At 43.6% G+C, this 10331-nt stretch overlaps 1 protein-coding gene across 32 annotated transcripts; it reads right to left on the reverse strand.

Annotated features, from left to right (window-relative positions):
* Window positions 1–513: 513 nt before the first annotated feature.
* On the reverse strand, window positions 514–10096 carry LOC112889113. 32 transcript variants are annotated; one of them, XR_003228004.1, is made up of 11 exons: window positions 9242–10095; window positions 9025–9115; window positions 7213–8913; window positions 6545–6638; window positions 3649–3717; window positions 2612–2776; window positions 2400–2518; window positions 2196–2289; window positions 2007–2121; window positions 1103–1205; window positions 514–831 (listed from the first exon to the last, which is right to left on the reverse strand). XR_003228004.1 is itself a non-coding variant. In XM_025955604.1 (4 exons), the coding sequence occupies exons 1-4, from the start codon at window positions 9331–9333 to the stop codon at window positions 8299–8301; spliced, it is 402 nt and encodes a 133-aa protein (XP_025811389.1). In that variant the 5' UTR covers window positions 9334–10087; the 3' UTR covers window positions 8205–8298. The 32 variants fall into 32 exon arrangements, 1 of the variants encoding a protein (XP_025811389.1); XR_003228020.1 differs by having other exon boundaries at window positions 2007–2518; window positions 7213–8184; window positions 8419–8433; window positions 9242–10096; XR_003228021.1 differs by having other exon boundaries at window positions 2007–2518; window positions 7213–8184; window positions 8419–8448; window positions 9242–10096.
* Between the last annotated feature and the right edge of the window lie 235 nt (window positions 10097–10331).

Genomic DNA, 10331 nt, shown 5'->3' on the forward strand with positions numbered 1-10331 from the left:
CCTATTCAAAAGACAAAAAGGACCGATGACACAGTATCATGTGGCCCTGAGCAACTATCAAACATGCGTGCCTGTTAGACAGTGCAGTATACGAAATAGGTCTATCTAGTGTTGAAGTCTAGACAACTCCAGTAAAAGTATTTCTACCAAAAACGTTCCTTCAGATGCAGTAACGTTGACTTAACACTCTGGATGACACCACGACCCCAAGCCACAACAAACACTCTTGAGGACATGGCTCAATGCCAAGTTTCCAGAGAAAAAATTGCTCACAGAAAAGACACTCCTCTCATCCTCTCATAGTAAATTATCTACAAAGTTAACAACTTGAATAAAAGTAATTTGAATATAACCTGTTTCGCAACTGGATATGCCGTATCACAAACTGTATCTGACAATGCATCAATTTTCTAATAAAGTTGCTTCAATAATTAGTGCATCTAAACTGAATATAAAAATATGCATTTGCAACTGTCATTAGTGCAGCAATAATAGTTGTGACTTGGTAGGATAGAAGATGGAACCAAAAGTGTATATAACATTGCACTACATAATGATTTCAGTAGCAACACATTCCATATTTTCATTAACTAGTAAAGTGCACGTGCGGCACGTACATGTTAAAATATTACTATTGAGTACATGTTTTATATCCATACAACACACAATAGTTGCCAAAGAAGTCAAAATGTTGCAATACTTAACTTTTATTGAATCTAGATTTCTTTTATTTCAGAAGCAAGAAATATCAGTAAAAAATTAGAATTGCATCATAGTTGATTCAATGGCTGCCATAAGTCCACTTGTAATGAGTTAGGAAGTCTTCACAACCTGAATGCATTCAGAAGAGAGAATAATCAATTTCCAGCTAATCCTCAAAAATAAAAACAAATGAAATTGGTTTTGATCCCTGCCTGATAGGCATTAAGTATCGTACGTACCGATAAACCTCAAAAAAAAAAAGGTATCCTCTTCTTTGGAAATGTAAAATGGAATTGGGAATTGAGCTATATAATATTCATAACATTCTTTTCGTTTTATCTTTTCTGAAACTATGATGCCCATGCAGCCTGAGGATGCCAAAGTGGATCACGATCACGACCTTAGAGCACAGAAATTGCCACGCGCTGCCATCCTTGTTAGCACAGGATGCGGCTTCGGAGCGCGTCCACTCACTCAAACGGGGATCCATGGTAGCTGCACAACTGCACAGGTAGAAATCAAACTCAATATCTTAACAAATCTGTAAAGCCGCTATGGTTAGAATCAAAATAAAACAGTTTAAGGACATCCTGATTAGACAAGATAGCCTATCCTAGAAGAAAAAAAGCTAATGCACTCAACAAAATACATCATTTTCTTTTCCGCGTAGGCTTTTCTGATCTATGAACATGATGATTTCAAAAACATTAACCTCAATTAACAACTGAATAATCTTCTTGTCCTATGTCGCATAGCACTTAGCGTCTCGCTGGCATTCTCGGGCTGCCCTAGTAGCATGGTGTATGTTGTTAGCAAGGCACATATGCGTGTGTGTAGGCCCAACGCCCAGGCATGTATAGCCGGCCAGCCGTGGTATAGTTGGTTGGAGAGGTACAAGGAGATCTCTTTTGGTGTTATTTCTATAAACCTCAAGATCTCCTCACCCTATATATATATTGTACACCTATGTCTCAATCAATTCAATCCAATATTCCATGCGACCCTAATTGCTTTCATATGACCTACAAATTATTTGCAATCCTAAACGAGTAAACCAAATGAAAACTCCGGTAAAGTATGACAACTCAACTAAAACTTTGCAAACAAGTGTAAGTAATTTTCAGAAATTAGCATATTCATTTGTTATCAGCTTGAGCAATCTTTCAATTGCAGTTCACATAATTTATTATTAATAAAAATGCTAATCCTTTATATTAAGGCAACAGATCAATAATGGGAATAAAGGACTTCAAAATGCAAAACAATAAAACATGGCAGGAGAGTGCATGCTGCACGCATATTACCTCATGTTGTTGATGCAAGTTTACAACTCTAAATCATGACGTGGACGACCACGGCGTCAACCATGTATGGAACATCCTCTCTCTCTCTCTCTCTCCATTAGATCTCTAGCATCCCCTATTTCAAGAAAACCTCATTAGCAAGCTAGCAGCCATCTCAGCACCAAGAAATAAAGTTAGGTACACCTTCACCTCTCCGATATGATTAGCTGCATTCAGGACACAGAAGCTGCTAGTAGCACAAGCAGTACAGATTGAGTAATTTCATCTTTTACTACCTTGAGACCTATTATAGTGCTGAATAAACTGAGTGTATGTGTTGGCATTCATAGCATATATTATTTGTATGCTGCATTGCAAGAGCCATTTAGTTTAATGAATTTACTGCAAGGATACCTGATGAGGAAGCAGTAGCACGTTTCCTCTCTTGAAGTTTTCTTACACTTCCAATTGCCAAGAAATACATACCATTCCTAGGTAAGCAGGATGAAAGAGAGAAAAAATAGTGATGATCTCTGCACAGGAAAGCAGGACCTGTTTAATTTCCTCCAGAAAAGGCACTGCAATGCTTTAGGAACAATGTAAATTAGGTTATAGCTTATACTTACTAAATAACAGCAGTTTTTCAAACATGCTTGTATTGTTCTGAAAACCTACGAACTTTCCAATATGTTGAAACTGAAATTATGAGTTTTGGTGACCTGGGTCTTGATATTCCATCTGCTATATCTCCTTCTCCTTCCAAATTTCAAATATTGTATTGTCTGATTTGCCTGATGAGAAAATAAGGCATCAACAGCATGCCATTTGAAAGATGTTATGGTGGGGAATGTCTACCAGAGGAGGAAGCAAGGCAGTGGCTAGGACGCCGACGTGACGCGGGCGCGACAACATCGGACCCTCGGCAACCAGGATCCGGCTTGTTAGGATTGGATTGTTAGGCTCCTTTCGGTTTGTTTGAGTTTGTTAGTGATTTGTGGAACGATTGCTATATGTACTGAACAATTAAGTTGAATGAAGGTTAGCTGGAGATTGATCTAATCTCTTCCACTCTCTCGCTCACACGCACGCTCGAGACGCCAGGCGACCAGCACGGCGTCTCAACCTCGCCGCCGCCGGGAACCCAAGCCCCGGCCTCCCACATCCCATGAGTACTTCCTACGAGGTACCAGCAATCTCAACAAAAGATCAAGCTCATCATATGTCACTTAAACCGACTTATTGCAATAGTTCCTAAAATTTATTACCAACTATTTCCCATATATTCCAGACATTCCAAACAAATATGGAAGAATAATCAAATTCCTAGATAGGATACCAGCAAAGAAGCACTGAACTTTCAGTTTTCAGAAAAATCTGCATGATAAATAACTGGAGTTTCAATTTGTAGAAACACTGAAGTTCCAATTTTCAGAAAAGCTGCATGATATCATGAAATATTATCATGCTAGTATTCGGAGGTATTTTAAAGGAGGAAGCATGCAATTCAGATTTCAAAGGAGCTAACAAAAAAGGCAGTGCGAGAAGCACTTTAAATCTAGTAAACCTGGTAAATAGAGATTTTCAAAGGGGATGAGGATTTGGGAATCAGGAAATAATCATTGGAAAGATAAAATGAATAGGGTGGGCATTCTCAATATCATACCTGAAATTTGCCCAACAGTAGACCTTGTCAACCAGTGCTGAATACACTGCATGCGCCCTGATGACAATGCTGACAAACAACAACAACAACAACAACAATTTAGCCTTTTGTCACAAGCAAGTTGCGGTAGGCTAGAGATGAAACCCACGGAAAATAAGAATAAGAAACACAAAAAGGGCACAAGCCAAAGGAAGAGTTAGGGGTTAAACAAAAAGTAACAAAGGTCACGGTTCAGGTACGTTAATTGCTAATCTCCAAGCGCTCCTATCCATAGCTAATTCCTTAGCGATATTCCACTCCTTAAGGTCTCTCTTAACCGTTTTGTCCCAAGTTAGTCTAGGTCTACCTCTACCTCTCTTTACATTATCGCCCCGCTTTAAAACTCCACTACGCACCGGCGCCTCGGGAGGCCTCCGTTGTACATGTCCAAACCATCTCAACCGATGTTGAATCAACTTCTCCTCGATAGGTGCCACCCTGACCCTATCTCGAATCTCTTCGTTCCGGACTCTATCCCTTTTTGTATGCCCGCAGAACCAACGCAGCATACGCATCTCTGCTACACTCAGTTGCTGGACATGTCGCCTTTTTGTAGGCCAACATTCAGCACCGTATAACATCGCCGGACGAATCGCCGTCCTATAGAACTTACCTTTTAGCCTCTGTGGCACCTTCTTGTCACAGAGGACGCCCGAAGCCTGCCGCCACTTCAACCAACCAGCTGAAATTCTATGTCTAACATCTTCATCAATGTCTCCATCTTTCTGAAGTATTGATCCTAGATACCGGAAAATATCCTTCTTGGCCACCACTTGACCTTCGAGGCTAACGTCCCCATCCTCATGCCTAGTCGGGCTAAAGTCGCACATCATATACTCGGTCTTGATCCTACTCAGTTTGAACCCCTCGACTCTAACGTGTGTCTCCACAGCTCTAACTTTATTAACCCCTACCCTACTCTCATCAACTAGCACCACATCATCAGCAAAGAGCATACACCAAGGGATATCACCCTGTATGTCCCTTGTGACCTCATCCATCACCAAAGCAAATAGATAAGGGCTCAATGTTGACCCCTGATGTAGTCCTATTTTAATTGGAAAGTCACTGGTATCGCCATCACATGTTCGAACACAAGTCATCGCATCCTTGTACATATCCTTGATGAGGGTAATATACTTAGTTGGGATGTTGTGTTTTTTCAAGGCCCACCACATGACGTCTCTCGATACTTTGTCATACGCCTTCTCTAGGTCAATAAAGACCATATGTAAATCCTTCTTCTCCTCTCTATATCTCTCCATCAACTGTCGTACTAAGAAAATCGCCTCCATGGTCGACCTCCCAGGCATGAACCCAAACTGGTTTTGGGTCACCCTTGTCAATCTTCTTAGGCGATGCTCGATAATCCTCTCCCAAAGCTTCATCGTATGGCTCATCAGCTTAATCCCCCGGTAGTTAGTACAACTTTGAACATCTCACTTGTTCTTGAAGATCGGTACTAATATACTTCTCCATTCCTCCGGCATCTTGTTTGACCGGAAAATTAGGTTAAAAAGCTTAGTTAACCATACTACCGCCCTCTCGCCCAGGCATCTCCACACCTCAATGGGGATGCCATCGGGACCCATTGCTTTACCTCCCTTCATCCTCTTCAGAGCCTCCCCGATCTTTGCCTCCTGAATCCTCCTCACAAAGCGTCTGTTGGTATCATCAAATGAGTCGTCCAACTCGAAGGTAGGACCCTCATATTCCCCATTAAACAACTTGTCGAAGTATTCTCGCCATCTGTCCTTGATCTCCTCATCCTTCACCAGAAGTCGATCTGTCCCATCCTTGATGCATTTGATTTGGTTTATGTCCCTTGTCTTCCTCTCGCGGGCCCTAGCTATCCTATAAATGTCCTTATCTCCTTTCTTCGTACCTAGCCGTTGATAAAGGTTATCAAAAGCCTGACCTTTCGCTACACTTACAGCTCGCTTTGCAGACCTCTTCGCTAATCTATAGCCCTCGATGTTGGTTGCGCTCTTGTCGAGGTGAAGGCGTTTGAAACACTCCTTCTCCTTAATAGCCCTTTGCACCTCGTCATTCCACCACCAAGTCTCTTTCACTTCTTGCTTGCCTCCCCTACTCACACCAAACACTTCTGAGGCCACCTTCCGAACATATGTCGCCATCTTTAGCCACATATCATCTACATATGCTCCTTCTTCCCAAGGCCCCTCGCCTAGCATCCTCTCCTTAAACGTTTGTGCCTCTTCCCCTCTAAGCTTCCACCACTTCGTTCTCGCAATCTTGGCACGTTTGTCCCGGTGGGCACGTACCCAAAAACGAAAATCCGCCACCACAAGCTTGTGTTGGGGGACAACACACTCCCCAGGTATCACCTTACAATCTAAGCAGGCACGTCTATCCTCTCTCCTAGCAAGGATAAAATCGATTTGGCTCAAGTATTGTCCACTATGGAAGGTCACTAGATGGGACTCTCTTTCTAAAGAGAGTATTCGCTAACAGCAGGTCGTAGGCCAACGCAAAATTCAAAACATCCTCCCCCCCCTCGTTCCTACTACCATACCCGAAACCCCCGTGTACTCGCTCATATCCTACATTAGTCGCACCCACATGGCCATTGAGGTCTCCTCCTATGAAGAGCTTCTCACTGATAGACACGGTACTAACCATGCTATCGAGGTCTTCCCAGAACTGACTCTTGGAGCTCTCACTAAGACCTACCTGAGGGGCATAGGCACTGATCACATTCAGAACCAAATCTCCAATGACCAACCGCACTAGGATAATCCGGTCGCCCTGCCTCCTAACATCTACAACTCCATCCTTAAGGCTCTTATCGATCAAGATGCCTACACCATTCCTACCCGAAGTTATCCCCATGTACCAAAGCTTGAAGCCAGAACCCTCCACCTCCTTCGCCTTCTGGCCCTTCCATTTAGTCTTCGCCTTCTACACCATTCCTGATGACAATGCTGACACTGCCCAAAAAACACACGGAACCTGAGTTGCTTTGATGGCGTAAGGTAGCCAAGATCCATAGAGGGCATGAATTACAAGAATTAAGTGGCATAAATTAACATGTTTACTGTAGCATCTTTCAAAGATCATTTTATTCAGTGGTGGGTAGTTGTTCAGTGACTAATTTGATAATACTAGGTCTGTGCCCGTGCGTTGCTACGGGAATAAAAAAAATTTCAACGCAATAAAAAGAGCACGAAGAAACATTATTTTTGAGTTCTCACTAGACACCAAACGGATTTGGGTAAATCACCTGGGCTATTATGTAAACAAATAACTTAAGCAATCCATCCTAGACACCAAAAAAATTGAGATCACAAAGATAGTAAAGAAAGAATCTTTAAATTTCCTTGAATGTACTTTTTGTAAACAATCCTTGGATATTACAATTATGAACCGTTTCTATATTGCAACTAATAGATGCTTACATTTTCACAGCAAGGAGGTACATGTCTGGGTGTGTACGTGACATCCAGATATCTTTGTAAAGAGTAAAAGAATACTATTAGATTGAGATTGGAGCTCTGACTATACCTGGACAAATGCAGATTGTCTATCTTACCATACTCACAACCAGGATTCCAGGAGTCATATTTCAAGTGGTGCAGATTAGGACATGTGAATCTTCAAGAAACCCATGAGCCATGAGAAACCATCTTCAGTTCAGTTCGTTACACCCATCATATCTAATAGCTGAGCAGACAGCTAAGATATCCATATAAAAGAAAGGCACAATGTTTAGTCTTACAAGAACAAAACTAATCAAGTTGCAGGGAAACAAAGCCTGAACATTTTTCATTTTTGACATACTGTAACACTCTCATTGGGAAGTAGTAGAACGGATTTGACACACATACATGCTGTGTTAACAAAATGCTGGTCCCAGGAAAAAAGTAAATGCAATGGGAAAATATTACATAACCGAAATGATCTCTGTGCAAACTGAACAGTTTCTCTCACGAGCTACGGCAGTTTCAACTACAATATCATCAACTTCAGTCGGGTTCAACTCAATTTTACCTGCCAGAATCCTATGATTCTGCCAGAATCCTATGATTTATAAACAAAACATGAGAGGACCAAGGACATCGATAAGGAAGCAATTAGTTTCTGGACAAATTAGAAACAATGGTATTCAATCTACTTGACAGATAGTCAGAGACTCAGAGCCATGCTCTGTACTTCGATTGGTCATACAGTTCACTGATGTTCAACAGGCCAATATAAATAACTTCTGTACCAACGGATATTACAATTGTCTCATGTAGCTCTGTTTCCACATTTTCAGGCAATAACTAAAGAAAGAGCTTAAGGCAAATGATAATAAAAAATAGGGTTGTGCTAACACAAGTTAAACTCGGGGAAACCAAGGTTAGCTGCATAGCAAGCTTTTGAATATCGGATAAGAACTTCTAAGCATCTTCTTGCCTGCAGAATGCTACTCATTTCTTTACACAAGAAGGGAATTATATCTTTCTAGATAAGAACTCCTGAGAATGTTATGGCCTGCAGAAAGCATAAGTGCATATCATGACAAACTGAACCAAAAGCTTCATTATAAGGGAGAGGATTGTCCAATATGGAGAGTGTTTTAGATAATATACAAGTCCCACAAAAAGGTCAATTTTTTTGGTGGAAACAGTCCGATGATGGACTGGCTACAAAAGGAAAAGATCCATGGCTCCAATTGGATTTGGTGCATGTGAAATTTGTGGAGTTGAAGATGAGATGGTCACTCACGCGGTGATCATGTATCTGCAATCAAGGACACTGAGGGATGTCATGAGTCAGCGTTGGGAGTTGCTGGATGTTGAACAATTACAGAGCGTGGATCCAACGACTCTTCCTTCTAATCTGTGAGCTCAATGTGGACATGGCAATATAGCATGCTCGGAATAACATAACTCATGAAGAGGGTCAAGACCCTTTACAACATTTACTTATTTTCTGGTCATGTATTGGGAAGAATTGTGTGCTGTTACCTATTAGGCACAATGACAGCTACTCTGATACTAAAGGAAATCCAGCCATTCGCGACTCTTTGGTGGTTAAACTGGAAGTTAAATTGTTAGACAGCATAATAGCCATGATTTTAGACATGAGAAAATAATAATCTGCTATATATCTATTTTTCCTTTTAATTATAATATTAGCATTATACCTTCACCTTCCCTTTCACAATATCTTTGATAGGTAGTACCAGGCCAACAAAATCTATATGGACCTCAATAAAACCTGTTGGTAGCTAGAATGTGATCACCAATCAGCCAATGCATAGTATTAAAACTTACAGGACATTGCTATAATGTCTACCGCAGCAGGGGAACCATCCAAGGTATTTCGTACCTGACAAAACCGCTTCATGAGTCTATCAGCACTGATGAATTCTTGAGCTAAAATGCGAGAACTCAGCAAATCATCTAGGTAGACTTGCTCACTGCAATGCACAAATCAGCCAATTAGTGTCAGTTTGTGCATATATTCTTTCTATTAGGCATTTCAACAAACAGATCTTACGCAGTGGTGATAGGATAACAGCAGGAAATTAACATGATGCTCTTACCCAGTGAAGTCAAGGCCGACGACTGGAGACAGAAGCGTGGAGGTTGCGTGCATCGCTGCAGAGGGAGTGGTTGCCCTGCCGTTATCTGCCATACCACCTCTTCTTTGCGATGCCAACGGTCCACGAGTACTGACATGAGGATGGGGATTGGACTGGAAGCAGATGAGGACATTCTTGTGGACACTCGCTGGCGGTCGAAGAACAAGACCTCAACCCCACCACTGTTTATTTCTCTGATCTCACCAGTGCGTATGGAGGGCGAATGGATGGGCCCTCCAGCATGGCGCCGGCGGGCGGCCGAGGGACCGGAGTCGTGCGCGCGGGGGATGGCGTTGTCCCGCGCGACGTCGAGCCCGAGGAGGGCCGCGCAGAGCTCCTGACGCGGCTGGGATGGCGGCGTTGAGCCGAGGCGGGCCGCGCGCCGATCCGGACGCGGCTGGGCCAGTGGCCTCGACCCAAGGAGGGCCACCGGCGATTTGGATGCAGGGGGAATGGCGGCTGCGTCCCGAGGCGTCGACGGGCGGCTCTCCGGGCGCTGCAGGAATGGTGGCGTGGAGGCGAAGCGAGGCGCGCGGTGGGCCTGCAGACGTGGGACGGCGGCCTTGCGCGAGGGGGCGGGCAGCGAGGCGGAGCGAGGGGAGGGCGTCGGGAGGCGGGGAACGCGGTGGCGGGGTACTTGCTCGGCTCGAGGTTCGCTCCGACGACGACCTCCTCTACTCCGGCATCTGCCTGCCTCCGCCGGTCCGGAGTGAGATGCAGACGCCGGGATAGGGGGCCCAGCGGAGGAGCGCTTGCGGTTGGGGACAGAAGGGGGCAAGCGCGAGGGAGGGAGCGAGTGGGGCCCACCAGTCGGCCGAACCGTCCGTGGTTCTGCCAGCAGAGACACGGGCGGGCGACGAGGAATTGTATATACTCCTCCGTATAGGATTTAGAAGTCACTTAGGACATGACTGCGCATACCAAAGAGTGATTAATTAGAGATTAGTTTTCTCATATTAAATAGGGTGACGGGGGCATTCTAGCTATCAAAACGTAGGCAGCTTGATTGGTTTGTGCTGCTTCTCCTAAGGCGAGAGGGCGCTGGTTTCTC

The sequence above is a fragment of the Panicum hallii genome, chromosome 4 (assembly GCF_002211085.1).
Source record: "Panicum hallii strain FIL2 chromosome 4, PHallii_v3.1, whole genome shotgun sequence".
Taxonomy (NCBI): Eukaryota; Viridiplantae; Streptophyta; class Magnoliopsida; order Poales; family Poaceae; genus Panicum; species Panicum hallii.